This window comes from Ranitomeya variabilis, chromosome 1 (assembly GCF_051348905.1).
Source record: "Ranitomeya variabilis isolate aRanVar5 chromosome 1, aRanVar5.hap1, whole genome shotgun sequence".
Taxonomy (NCBI): domain Eukaryota; kingdom Metazoa; phylum Chordata; class Amphibia; order Anura; family Dendrobatidae; genus Ranitomeya; species Ranitomeya variabilis.
Genome location: NC_135232.1, coordinates 1067618428 through 1067633464, shown reverse-complemented (window position 1 = coordinate 1067633464; position 15037 = coordinate 1067618428). Strand labels below are relative to the sequence as shown.

General features: G+C 44.8%; 1 protein-coding gene across 2 annotated transcripts in view; it reads left to right on the top strand.

The window, feature by feature from the left end:
- Window positions 1-15037, top strand: part of TBC1D1 (TBC1 domain family member 1) — a 241174-nt gene that overhangs the window by 12457 nt on the left and 213680 nt on the right. For both annotated transcript variants that reach the window (XM_077279915.1, XM_077279920.1), the window contains exon 2: window positions 8636-9153. In XM_077279915.1, coding sequence (XP_077136030.1) covers window positions 8734-9153 — 420 coding nt within the window. In that variant the 5' untranslated portion in view covers window positions 8636-8733. The remainder of the gene's footprint in view (window positions 1-8635; window positions 9154-15037) is intronic.

Sequence of the window (15037 nt, the reverse complement as noted above, 5' to 3'; positions counted from 1 at the left end):
TCTTGGCACAAAACGTCCGCCAAAATCTAGACACAAACTGGGATCCCCTGTCAGAAACGATATTCTCCGGAATCCCATGCAAACGAACCACGTTCTGAAAAAATAACGGGACCAACTCAGAGGAGGAGGGCAACTTAGGCAAGGGCACCAAATGAACCATCTTAGAAAAGCGGTCACACACAACCCAGATAACGGACATTTTCTGTGAAACCGGGAGATCAGAAATAAAATCCATGGAAATGTGCGTCCAAGGCCTCTTCGGGATGGGCAAGGATAACAACAACCCACTGGCCCGAGAACAGCAAGGCTTAGCTCGAGCACACACTTCACAAGACTGCACAAAGGTACGCACATCCCTAGACAAGGAAGGCCACCAAAAAGACCTGGCCACCAAGTATCTAGTACCAAATATTCCAGGATGACCAGCCAACACAGAAGAATGGACCTCGGAGATGACTCTACTGGTCCAATCATCCGGGACAAACAGTCTTTCTGGTGGACAACGATCCGGTTTATCCACCTGAAACTCCTGCAATGCACGTCGCAAGTCTGGGGATACGGCGGACAATATTACCCCATCGCTAAGGATACCAGTAGGCCCAGAGTCTCCAGGAGAGTCAGGCACAAAACTCCTGGAAAGAGCATCTGCCTTTACATTCTTTGAACCTGGCAGGTATGAAACCACGAAATTGAAACGAGAAAAAATCAACGACCAACGAGCCTGTCTAGGATTCAAACGCCTGGCAGACTCAAGGTAAATGAGATTCTTGTGATCAGTCAAGACCACCACACGATGTTTAGCACCCTCAAGCCAATGACGCCACTCCTCAAATGCCCACTTCATGGCCAAAAGCTCCCGATTACCCACATCATAATTGCGCTCGGCGGGCGAGAATTTTCTAGAGAAGAATGCACATGGCTTCATCACCGAGCCATTAGAACTTCTCTGCGACAAAACCGCCCCCGCTCCAATCTCGGAAGCATCAACCTCAACCTGAAAAGGAAGTGAAACATCTGGTTGACACAACACAGGAGCAGAAGAAAACCGGCACTTAAGTTCCTGAAAGGCCTCCACAGCCGCAGGAGACCAATCAGCAACATCAGCACCCTTTTTAGTCAAATCAGTCAAAGGTTTAACAATACTGGAAAAATTAGCAATGAACCGACGATAAAAATTAGCAAACCCCAAGAACTTCTGAAGGCTCTTAACAGATGTAGGTTGTGTCCAGTCACAAATAGCCTGAACCTTGACGGGATCCATCTCAATAGTAGAAGGAGAAAAAATGTACCCCAAAAAAGAAATCTTCTGGACTCCGAAGAGACACTTTGAGCCCTTCACAAACAGAGAATTGGCCCGCAGAACCTGAAACACCTTCCTGACCTGTAGAACATGAGACTCCCAGTCATCTGAAAACACCAAAATATCATCCAAATACACAATCATAAACTTATCCAGATATTCACGGAAAATATTGTGCATAAAGGACTGAAAGACTGACGGAGCATTGGAGAGTCCAAAAGGCATTACCAAATACTCAAAATGGCCCTCAGGCGTATTAAATGCGGTTTTCCACTCATCACCCTGTTTTATCCGCACCAGATTATACGCACCGCGAAGATCTATCTTAGTGAACCACCTAGCCCCCTTAATGCGAGCAAACAAATCAGTTAATAATGGCAATGGATACTGATATTTGACTGTAATCTTATTCAAAAGGCGATAATCTATACAAGGCCTCAGGGAACCATCTTTTTTTGCCACGAAAAAAAAACCTGCTCCCAGAGGGGACGAAGATGGACGAATATGTCCCTTTTCCAAGGACTCCTTAATATAATTCCGCATAGCAGTATGCTCTGGCAGTGACAGATTAAATAAACGACCCTTAGGGAACTTACTGCCAGGAATCAATTCTATAGCACAGTCACACTCTCTATGAGGAGGGAGCGAATTGAGCTTAGGCTCCTCAAAAACATCCCTATAGTCAGACAAAAACGCAGGGATCTCAGAAGGAGTAGATGAAGCAATTGAAATCGGAGGTGCATCACCATGAACCCCCTGACATCCCCAGCTTAACACAGACATTGTTTTCCAGTCCAAGACAGGATTATGAGTTTGTAACCATGGCAGACCAAGCACTAGTACATCATGTAAATTATACAGTACAAGGAAGCGAATCACCTCCTGATGAACGGGAGTCATGCGCACGGTCACTTGTGTCCAGTACTGCGGTTTATTCATAGCCAATGGTGTAGAGTCAATTCCCTTCAGAGGAATAGGAACTTCCAGAGGCTCCAGACTAAAACCGCAGCGTTTAGCAAATGACCAATCCATAAGACTCAGGGCAGCGCCCGAATCCACATAGGCATCGACGGAAATGGAAGACAGTGAAAAAATCAGAGTCACAGACAAAATGAACTTAGGCTGCAGAGTACCAATGGCAAAAGATTTATCAACCCTTTTTGTGCGTTTAGAGCATGCTGATATAACATGAGCTGAATCACCACAATAAAAACACAATCCATTTTTCCGCCTATAATTTTGCCGTTCACTTCTGGACTGAATTCTATCACATTGCATAGTCTCAGGTGCCTGTTCAGAAGACACCGCCAACTGGTGCACGGGTTTGCGCTCCCGTAAACGCCGATCAATCTGAATGGCCATAGCCATAGACTCATTCAGACCTGTAGGCGTAGGGAACCCCACCATAATATCCTTAATGGCCTCAGAAAGACCATTTCTGAAGTTTGCAGCCAGGGCGCACTCATTCCACTGAGTAAGCACCGACCATTTCCGAAATTTTTGACAATATATTTCCGCTTCATCATGCCCCTGAGAGAGGGCTAATAAAGCCTTCTCAGCCTGAATCTCCAGGTTAGGTTCCTCATAGAGCAATCCCAATGCCAGAAAAAACGCATCCACACTGAGCAATGCAGGATCCCCTGGTGCCAATGCAAATGCCCAATTCTGAGGGTCGCCCCGCAGGAAAGATATTACAATCTTGACCTGTTGAGCAGGGTCTCCAGAGGAGCGAGATTTTAAAGAAAGAAACAATTTACAATTGTTCCTGAAATTCAGGAAGGTAGATCTATCTCCAGAAAAGAACTCTGGAATAGGAATTCTAGGTTCAGACATGGGAGTGTGAACAACAAAATCCTGTATGTTTTGAACTTTTGCCGCGAGATTACTCAGGCTGGAAGCCAAACTCTGGACATCCATGTTAAACAGCTAAGATCAGAGCCATTCAAGGGTTAAGAGGAGGTAAGAAGCAGCTAGACAGCAATTAAGGGCTAGGCAGCAAAACTCTGAAGGGAAAAAAAAATAAAAAAAAAATTTCCCTTAAACACTTCTATTTCTCCTGCTTCAGCCCAAAATATTAACACTTTGTGGGCCGGCTATACTGTCATGAATCCCCAATGGCTAGGGATAGCACAGGACAAACAAAGTACAAATAAATAACGGACGAGCTCTAGGGTGATGGAACCTGGGCTGACCGCTGCCCTACGCCTGACAAACGCAACTAGAGATAGCCAGGGAGCGGGCCTACGATGGTTCTAGACGCCACGCACCAGCCTAAGAGCTAACTAGTACTGCAGAGAAAATAAGACCTCACTTGCCTCCAGAGGAATGAACCCCAAAAGATATAGTTGCCCCCTCACATGTATTGACGGTGAAATGAGAGGAAGGCACACACATAGAGATGATATATATAGTTTTAGCAAATTGAGGCCCGCTGTAAACTAGAAAGCAGAAAGATACAAAAGGGGACTGAGCGGTCAGCAAAAAACCCTAATCAAAAATACCATCCTGAGATTACAAGAACCCATGTGCCAACTCATGGCACATGGGGAGAACCTCAGTCCACTAGAGCTACCAGCTAGCATAGAGACATAATAAGCAAGCTGGACAAAAAAAACAAACAACTGAAAATCAGCACTTAGCTTATCCTGAAAGATCTGGGAGCAGGTAGGCAGGAACCAAACAGAGCACATCTGAATACATTGATAGCCGGCAAGGGAATGACAGAAAGGCCAGGTAAAATAGGAAACACCCAGCCTCAGATGGACAGGTGGAAACCAAAGGCCGCAACCCACCAAAGTCACCCAGTACCAGCAGCAACCACCAGAGGAAGCCCACAAACAGAATCCACAACAGACACCATCTATCAATGCGACACCTGCCCCGACAAACCTGGCCTGTGTATGAAGGACTGCTTCAAATTGTACCACACCTCCATGCACTACTAATTAGGAACCAGTAGATTAGTTCCAAAGAGGGGGCACATCTAAGTAAGTTCCATGGGGGTCTAGGTTCCAAAATGATGTCACTTGTGTTTTTTTTTTACTGTTTAGGCACATCAGGGGCTCTGCAAACGGAACATGACGCCCTCAGAACCAGTCCATCAAAGTCTGCATTCCAAATCGTCACTGCTTCCCTTCTGAGTCCCGAAGTGCCCAAACAGTTTTTTCCCACATATGGGGTACCAGCGTACTCAGAACAAAATGGACAGCAACTTTTGGGGTCCAATTTCTCTTGTTACCCTTGGGAAAATAAAAAATTGGGGACTGAAAGATCATTTTTGTGGGGAAAAAATAGGATTTTTTATTTTCACGCCCGGGCGTTATAAACTTTCGTGAAGCACTTGGGGGATAAAAGTGCTCACGACACATCTAGATAAGTTCCTTAGGGGGTCTAGTTTCCAAAATGGGGTCACTTATGGGGGGTTTCCACTGTTTAGGCACATCAGGGGCTCACCAAATGGAACATGATGCCCGCAGACAATTCCATCAAAGTCTGCATTCCAAAACGTCACTACTTCCCTTCCGAGCCCCGAAGTGTGCCCAAACAGTAGTTTTCTCCCACATATGTGGTACCAGCGTACCCAGGACAAATTGGACAACAACTTTTGGGGTCCAATTTCTCCTGTTACCCTTGGGAAAATAAAAAATTGGGGACTGAAAGATCATTTTTGTGGGGAAAAAATAGGATTTTTTATTTTCACGCCCGGGCGTTATAAACTGTCGTGAAGCACTTGGGGGATAAAAGTGCTCACGACACATCTAGATAAGTTCCTTAGGGGGTCTAGTTTCCAAAATGGGGTCACTTATGGGGGGTTTCCACTGTTTAGGCACATCAGGGGCTCACCAAATGGAACATGATGCCCGCAGACAATTCCATCAAAGTCTGCATTCCAAAACGTCACTACTTCCCTTCCGAGCCCCGAAGTGTGCCCAAACAGTAGTTTTCTCCCACATATGTGGTACCAGCGTACCCAGGACAAATTGGACAACAACTTTTGGGGTCCAATTTCTCCTGTTACCCTTGGGAAAATAAAAAATTGGGGACTGAAAGATCATTTTTGTGGGGAAAAAATAGGATTTTTTATTTTCACGCCCGGGCGTTATAAACTTTCGTGAAGCACTTGGGGGATAAAAGTGCTCACGACACATCTAGATAAGTTCCTTAGGGGGTCTAGTTTCCAAAATGGGGTCACTTATGGGGGGTTTCCACTGTTTAGGCACATCAGGGGCTCGCCAAACACGACATGGCATCCGATCTCAATTCCAGCCAATTTTAGCTTGAAAATGTCAAAGGGCGCTCCTTTCCTTCTGAGCCCTGCCATGCGCCCAAACAGTGGTTACCCCCCACATATGGGGTATCAGCGTACTCAGGACAAATTGGACAACAACTTTTGGGGTCCAATTTCTCCTGCTACCCTTGAGAAAATAAACAATTGGGGGCTAAACGATCATGTTTGTAGAAAAAATAGGATTTTTTATTTTCACACCCGGGCGTTATAAACTTTCGTGAAGCACTTGGGGGATAAAAGTGCTCATGACACATCTAGATAAGTTCCTTAGGGGGTCTAGTTTCCAAAATGGGGTCACTTATGGGGCGTTTCCACTGTTTAGGCACATCAGGGGCTCGCCAAACACGACATGGCATCTGATCTCAATTCCAGACAATTTTAGCTTGAAAATGTCAAAGGGCGCTCCTTTCCTTCTGAGCCCTGCCATGCGCCCAAACAGTGGTTACCCCCCACATATGGGGTATCAGCGTACTCAGGACAAATTGGACAACAACTTTTGGGGTCCAATTTCTCCTGCTACCCTTGAGAAAATAAACAATTGGGGACTAAACGATCATGTTTGTAGAAAAAATAGGATTTTTATTTTCACACCCGGGCGTTATAAACTTTCGTGAAGCACTTGGGGGATAAAAGTGCTCACGACACATCTAGATAAGTTCCTTAGGGGGTCTAGTTTCCAAAATGGGGTCACTTATGGGGGGTTTCCACTGTTTAGGCACATCAGGGGCTCGCCAAACACAACATGGCATCCGATCTCAATTCCAGCCAATTTTAGCTTGAAAATGTCAAAGGGCGCTCCTTTCCTTCTGAGCCCTGCCATGCGCCCAAACAGTGGTTACCCCCCACATATGGGGTATCAGCGTACTCAGGACAAATTGGACAACAACTTTTGGGGTCCAATTTCTCCTGCTACCCTTGAGAAAATAAACAATTGGGGACTAAACGATCATGTTTGTAGAAAAAATAGGATTTTTTATTTTCACACCCGGGCGTTATAAACTTTCGTGAAGCACTTGGGGGATAAAAGTGCTCACGACACATCTAGATAAGTTCCTTAGGGGGTCTAGTTTCCAAAATGGGGTCACTTATGGGGGGTTTCCACTGTTTAGGCACATCAGGGGCTCGCCAAACACGACATGGCATCCGATCTCAATTCCAGCCAATTTTAGCTTGAAAATGTCAAAGGGCGCTCCTTTCCTTCTGAGCCCTGCCATGCGCCCAAACAGTGGTTACCCCCCACATATGGGGTATCAGCGTACTCAGGACAAATTGGACAACAACTTTTGGGGTCCAATTTCTCCTGCTACCCTTGAGAAAATAAACAATTGGGGACTAAACGATCATGTTTGTAGAAAAAATAGGATTTTTTATTTTCACACCCGGGCGTTATAAACTTTCGTGAAGCACTTGGGGGATAAAAGTGCTCACGACACATCTAGATAAGTTCCTTAGGGGGTCTAGTTTCCAAAATGGGGTCACTTATGGGGGGTTTCCACTGTTTAGGCACATCAGGGGCTGGCCAAACACGACATGGCGTCCGATTTCAATTGCAGCCAATTTTAGCTTGAAAATGTCAAACGACGCTCCTTTCCTTCTGAGCTCTGCCGTGCGCCCAAAAAGTGGTTCTCCCTCACATGTGGGGTATTAGCGTACTCAGGACAAATTGGGCAACAACTTTTAAGGTCCATTTTCTCTTTTTACCCTTGGGAAATAAAAAAAATTATTGCTGAAAGATCATTTTTGTGACTAAAAAGTAAAATGTTAATTTTTTCCTTCCATGTTGCTTCTGCTGCTGTGAAACATCTGAAGGGTTAATAAACTTCTTGAATGTGGTTTTGAGCACCTTGAGGGGTGCAATTTTCAGAATGGTGTCACTTTTTGGTATTTTCTGCCATATAGACCCCTCAAAATGTCTTCAAATGTGAGGTGGTCCCTAAAAAAAATGGTTTTGTAAATTTTGTTGTAAAAATGAGAAATTGCTGTTCAAATTTTAACCCTTATAACTTCCTAAAAAAAAAATATTTTGTTTCCAAAATTGCGCTGATGTAAAGTAGATATGTGGGAAATGTTATTTATTAACTATTTTGTGTCACATAACTCTCTGGTTTAACAGAATAAAAATACAAAGTTGGAAAATTGCGAAATTTTCAAAATTTTCGCCAATTTTCCTTTTTTTTCACAAATAAACGCAAGTGATATCAAAGAAATTTTACCACTATCATGAAGTACAATATGTCACGAGAAAACAATGTCAGAATCGCTAAGATCCGTTGAAGCGTTTCGGAGTTATAACCTCATAAAGAGACAGTGGTCAGAATTGTAAAAATTGGCCCGGTCATTAACGTGCAAACCACCCTTGGGGGTGAAGGGGTTAAAGAAGGAGACCATCATTTTTTTCTATTCCTGCACCTATCACTTGATTGTCTATCACGTTCACCCTGCACTTCTCTTATACAAGGTGTGCTGACTTCTACGCAGTACATCTTTCTCTTTCTTCTCTTCTGTCTCCATCTCGTTCCTGCATTTTATTCCTTAATGTATCAGCACAGCCTCACAGATGCAGCTAAAGTCAGCAATGTCTCTATCTACCATGGTTTCAAGGTGATTAACCTTACCACTGTATTCTGCTAAATTAGCTGATAAATTATACGGATACAGTAAGGAGGCTGATTGTGATTTTCATTATATGGCAGGATCTGTCTAGTCATCATCAGTAAATGTGATAAGAGATTGTGCCACTCTGTGGAGAACTTTAGTGGTACATTCTAGGTAATTTCATCAAATAGTCAGTTTTAGTGACTAAGCTTGTGATCCCCTTTAGAGAACATAAAGCCATGTAATTCCCAGGTCGTTGACATTGACAGCACAGGCTAGTGGTCGTCTAGCCTGAATTTGACAGCCTCAAAGACATGTATGTGGCTGTCAACTTCAGGTAGAGAAACCCATGAGCGGTCCATGAATCATGGTCAGTACTCGGACCGTGACACACAGACGTATGAATGCAATATGACTAACATGAGGTTCACTTTTCTGCTTTTCTCCTATAGTGATAACTACATAATTGAAATGAAAGAACAGGACAAGACCCGAACATCTGTCTGAAAGCTGCAAGGATTGGAAACAAGAACATTGCTCCCATCTCACCATGGATCCTATATCATTTACTGCTCCTAAAACCTTAGATGCTTATCACGTCATCCTAGAATACAGACTGAGGCTGATCGGCTCTTTACCACTCAGTGCCTTCACTACGATGCCCATGTTACCATGGGTGGTGGCAGAAATCAAGAGGAAAAGCCTACTGAGGTCAAAGGACTCACAGCCTGCCCGTCCCATCCGGCTGTATGTGTCATCCACATGTATCTGCTGTGAGCCCGATCCCGGGGACAGCCAGCAGTGGGATCCCCTAATCTGCTGTAGCATCTTTGAACACAAGCCGCAGCGTGTCCAGAAATTAATCCACAACAGTCAGGATCCCAATTATTTTGCATGTTTGCTGAAGGAAGAAGATGGCCCACAACACCAAAGCACATGCTATGTCTTCCGAGCTTCTGACCAAGCCAAAGTAAGTGACCCGGTCCTAAGAAAGCAGCCATTTTATTCTAATCACGGACAACCCCTTTAAGGAAGCACTATAGCCAAAAAAAATATTTTACTGAGATGTCTAATATTTAAAAATAACAGCAGTTTTTGTGTTTGGCTTGAGTATATCTGCACTAGTTGATGTTCAGTTTCACAATTGCTTGCCATCCTGATTCCACCCTTCCCTCTAATGAAGACTACATTTCCCATGATGCTTCTGGCTTTGCAGAGGATGGTGGGGGATGAGGGTGGAGGTTGAAGTCTCTTCACACTGCACTTATTTCTACCTGAAGGCAAATAGAGGGGAAAATGCACAAATTACTGGCAGCATTATAGGTGCATAAAATGACTTCCAGGACTACTTATTTAAAGGAAAAGATCTAAAAACCACAGTAATAATTTCCACATTGATCAATAATCGTTTACACTTCTCATTTTTAAAGTGGTTTTGAACCAAAATGTAAAATTGTCAAATATTATAAATTACCTTTAACCAAAGTAAGGAAAATGTACCATAGTTCAGGTAATTGCAGAAATTTTAGTATTGTTCTATTTACTTTCAGTGTATGGTTTTTCAAAAGGGAGCGTTATCAAGTTTACCAAAATTCTGATGTGCAAATTAGGCTGAAGTGCTATGGTAGATCTGAAGTCTCAGTCACTACAGCTCTATTCCTCGCCAAGAGCTGTCGCCTCCTGTATCACTGACAGCTCCTTTGCCTGAAGTCACAGAGTCTGTCAGTCAGTCACGAAGAAGGAGGCGGCATTGGGTGGGGAATAGAGCTGGAGTGACAGAGGCTTCAGATCTATCATAGTTCTTCAGCTTCATTTTCTATATCAATGCAAACTCTGATTTCTCAGTAACAGAGGAATGGACTGGCCATGTAAAGGTATTGCTGGGCTTGTTTTTGAAGGAGCTAAATGCGCATATAAATGGTTTGGGGGTGAAATGGTGCTGACAGTTTCCCTTATAGTCTTGACTTTTATAGGACAGTTTCCCAAACCAATCACAAAGGGAAAGCATTAGGGCTGTTACTGTGTAGAATGTGGGCAGGACTAAACATGTAACTTGTTTTTGGTAATTAGACTAATTTCGGCCAAATCTGCCGATATCAACAGGTTTGACCTACAATCTGTGCATGAGGGCACCATTTAAATGGTGGTCAGGGGTGATGTCAATTGGGCATGGCCGACATCGAACTGCCAATCGCATTGTTCTCCTGGAGATAAGTTGCTGGCTGACGTCTCAGACGACGACTTTCTCATGGAGAACACAGGCGCACGCGGCCAAACCAGCATTCCTATTTATGTTAGTCGGCTGAGATGGCTTTGGCCATCTAATTTGTGTGTGGAGCCGTTAGACATTGAAAGAAAGTCAGATGAATCTGACAATTTTGCTGAGATTGGCCAAGCATCTAGAGCATTTGGATCCCAGATAACTCTCCATAGATGATGTAGGAGGAGAGAAGGATAGGACTATTGGAGTTTCACCAGCCGATCCTTTTGTTCTTAGCGACTTTCTTAATTGAAAACACTTGACACTCAGCTGAGCGCTCATATGGAATTCAAAAGAGATACTTTAGCTATTTCTCATGTACATGGCCAGCAAGAAAGTGGACCACAAATGCTCTAATACAGATGAGTTGCCCGCCAGGGCCGTGGGGTACCCAGTACCGGGTCCGGTGTTCACAGGGGGATGTCACGGTGGTGACCCAGTCCGTGTCCCTGGGCGCCCATGTAAAAGGGAGAATTGAATAAAGTTTATGTTCGTGACACCACCTGTGGTATTCGGTCAGTGGGGACCGACGCTGCTTTAAGGGGTCCGCTGGGGTGATGACATGGCAGCTAGATGGTACAACTTCCCACAGGTGAAGTATATCCCCAGGGCTCCCGGTGTGTAGACGGAAGATGGTGAATGGTGCAGTAAAGAACGAGGACACAGGTTTGCAGTCTCTTTACCTGGTTTACTGAAGATTTCAGGCAGCCACAGTCCAGAGCACCAGATCACAGGGCAGGCAGGGTCCGGCCGGCTTGGAAGCGAATCCAGAGTTCCCCTTTACCAGGTGGAGATGAAAGCCTTCCTCTAGCGCGGTGGTGTTGTAGTCCCTTACTGCCTATGGCTTCAGATAAGGTCCTCACAGTTCTTCTCTGTCCCCTATATAGGATAGGACAATACCTGTATGACAGGTTACTCGAGCCTTTTTACTGGGACTCTATCACGCCCCGGGCTCTATGTGTTACTGTGTCTTCAGGTGTGTGTGGTGGAGAGGTAACTTGCAGTCCAGCTGTCCTGTCGGTCTCTGCTGTAAGTCGTAGAGTCCCTTACAACCTCGGTGTTCCGGCTACCGGTGATCTGCGCTTCAGAGGGAGGCAGCTCATTCGCAGCTGGTCTCCCCTGATATCACTCTCCTGTGCTTCGCTCTCCTGCATGCTCACTGAACGATGTCCTTTCCTTCTGTATGTCTCTGTGCAGGAGCTGCAGCACTATCTCATGGCTGCATGGCTCCTCATACTTTCTTCCTGCCTCAGACTGCTCTAGTCTGCTTCCTGGCACTATATGTCTAACTTTCCCTCCAAACCACAATATATAGGGGAGTCACCTAGGAATAGGATCAAAAGCTCCGCCTTGTGGCCTGGAGTGTGAACATGTAGTGTGCATTGTGATTACCTGATGAGAGTTATCCTTCATCGCTTCCAAATGTGACATCACTCACCCCGTGAGAAAAGCAATGTTACTGTGACGACCAGGACCCTGGGGCGCCACATACCTAAAATAACAGACAGAGCAGGTATTCACGTTCCCCAGGTCCCATGCCAGCTTCCCGCAGCTGCTCCAGTCCCTGTGTTTTGGCTGCAGCGGTGATATCATGTAGACCTCTGCAGCCAATCACTGAGCACAGCTGCTGCACAGTCTACCTCGGCACGACCGCTGAACTCAAATTATTGGCTGCAGCGGTGAAGTCATGTTGACCTCTGCAGCTAATCACTGAGTTCAGCTGCTGCACAGTCTACATCGAAATAAATGCTGAACTCTTATTGGCTACATGCCTGCTGTCTACGTGACGTCACTGCTGCAGCCAAAACACAAAGACAAGAGAAGTCGGCACTTGGCCCCTTGACTGTGAATACCTGCTCAGTTTTTTTTTTAGGTATTTTACAGCATTCAAAGCACCAGAAATTGTCCATTATGTTGAACTACTAGATGGTGGCCTGATTCTAACGCATCGGCTATTTTAGAATATGTATGTAGTTTATTTATGAAGATTTAAGAATAATGCAATGAATACACAGGATTCGGCCGGCCGGCCGGGCGCGACCAATCAGCAAAGCGTGGTTGAAATCCTGCGGCAATTTGCGGCCGGACTGCGCCGGTGAAGCCAGTGAAGCCAGGGCCAGCTCCAGGTGTTTGAGGGCCCCGGGCGAAAGAGTCTCAGTGGGCCCCCCTTTAACACATACCACGATTCATGATGCACAGATACAGCAGAGAAATATAGCACAGCCACGTAGCATATAACACAGCCCACGTAGCATATAGCACAGCTACGTAGCATATAACACAGCCCACGTAGTATATAACACAGTCCACGTAGCATATAGCACAGCCACGTAGCATATAACACAGCCACGTAGCATATAATACAGCCATGTAGTATATTGCACAGCCCACGTAGCATATAACACAGCCCACGTAGTATATAGCACAGCCACGTAGTATGTAACACAGCCACGTAGTATATAGCACAGCCACATAGCATATAACACAGCCCACGTAGTATATAACACAGCTACGTAGCATATAGCACAGCCACATAGTATATTGATTGCACAGCCCACATAGCATATAACACAGCCCACGAAGTATATAGCACAGCCATGTAGTATATAGCACAGCCACGTAGTATATAGCACAGCCCACATAGTATATAGCACAGCCCACGTAGTATATAACACGGCCCACGTAGTATATAACGCAGCCCACGTAGTATATAGCACAGCCGACGCAGTATATAACACAGCCCACGTAGTACATAGCACAGCCCACATCTATATATATAATTGTCTAAGGGTTTTTCCGTCTGTCTGTCTGTCTTTCTGTCTGTCTGTCTGTCCTGGAAATCCCGCGTCTCTGATTGGCCTGGCGGCCTCGACCAATCAGAGACGGGCACAGCATGGCGACGATGATGTCATAATGGAAATCCCGCGTCTCTGATTGATCAATCAGCGACGGGCACAGTATCGACGTAGATGTCATAATGGTTGCCATGGCGACGATGATGTCATAAAGGTTGCCTCGACCAATCAGCGACGGGCACAGTCTGCCGCGAATTCTGGAATCATCATTGTCCATATACTACGGGGACATGCATATTCTAGAATACCCGATGCGTTAGAATCGGGCCACAGTCTAGTAGTATATAACACAGCCCACATAGTATATAGCACAGCCACATATTATATAGCACAGCCCATGTAGTATATAGCACAGCCATGAATTATATAGCACAGCCCACATAGTATATAACACAGCCCACATAGTATATAGCACAGCCACGTAGTATATAGCACAGCCTACGCAGTATATAGCACAGCCCACGTAGTATATAGCACAACCCACGTAGTATATAGCACAGCCCATGCAGTATATAACACAGCCCACGCAGTATATAACACAGCCCACGCAGTATATAACACAGCCCACGTAGTATACAACACAGCCATGTAGTATATAGCAGTGTAGGCACCATATCCCTGTTAAAAAAATAATTAAAAGAAAAAATAGTTATATACTCACCTTCCGTCGGCCCTCGGATGCAGCCCAGGCCTTAAGCGATGCTCCTGCCAGGTCCATTCCCAGTAATGCTTTGCGGCAATAACCCGTGATGATGTAGCGGTCATTACCGCAAAACATTACTGGGACTGGAGCATCGCAAGGAGCGGGAAAAGCCGCCGGGGACGCCGGAAGGTGAGAAAATCACGATTATTTTTTTATTATTATTATTTTTAACATTATATCTTTTTACTATTGATGTTGCATATGCAGCATCAATAGTAAAAAGTGAAGCAGTGTTTAAATCCCACCCCAATATTGCTGATTGGTCGCAGCCGGCCGCAACGCGGGATTTCCGTTACAAAAAAACAGACAGAAGTGGACCTTAGACAATTATATATATAGATTGCGCTGCAAAGGGCCCATATACTATTCTTGCACAGTAGCCCCAGTCCGTGTGTGTGTGTGTGTGTGTGTATATACATATATATATATATATATATATATATATATATATATATACAGATGTTTGTAGCCAAAGGTTTACTTTTACACTTAGATAGCCCCTGACAAGTCATAGTGAGAGGGGTCCGGATATGATAGCAAAACTGAAGGGTGTGCAGCCCGTCTTATCCTCTCTCACAAAAGGCAGCAGACACCAATGGGCAGAGATCACTGCATTGTGAAGTTTTTATTATTTAATCATCCTGACCCCAAAAAAATGAACTACAGACCCGTGTTATGAAGGTTTAGTTACAGGAGACATTATTTTGTGCAGGGTTTCCATTTTGAAAGTGCCAGTACTGTGAATGCACCATGTCACCACATCCCCACCAGTGATCTCAGGGCATGTGTAACAGCGGTCGCACCACGTCGGCAGCTGTTTGCCCATCTGGTGTAGGATAAAGCTGGCATGAGAATAGAAGAGTGTCTGCCACCATGTGCAGATGACCACACACTTACCATCCATGAAGCTGATAATCAGCTCAGCCATTCGTGAACCTGAGCCCTTTATATATTTATGATCATTATTTTTTCATTGCTAGCTACAAAAGCACACACAAAAAAATGTTTCAAACCACCAATATAAAAAGGACATTAA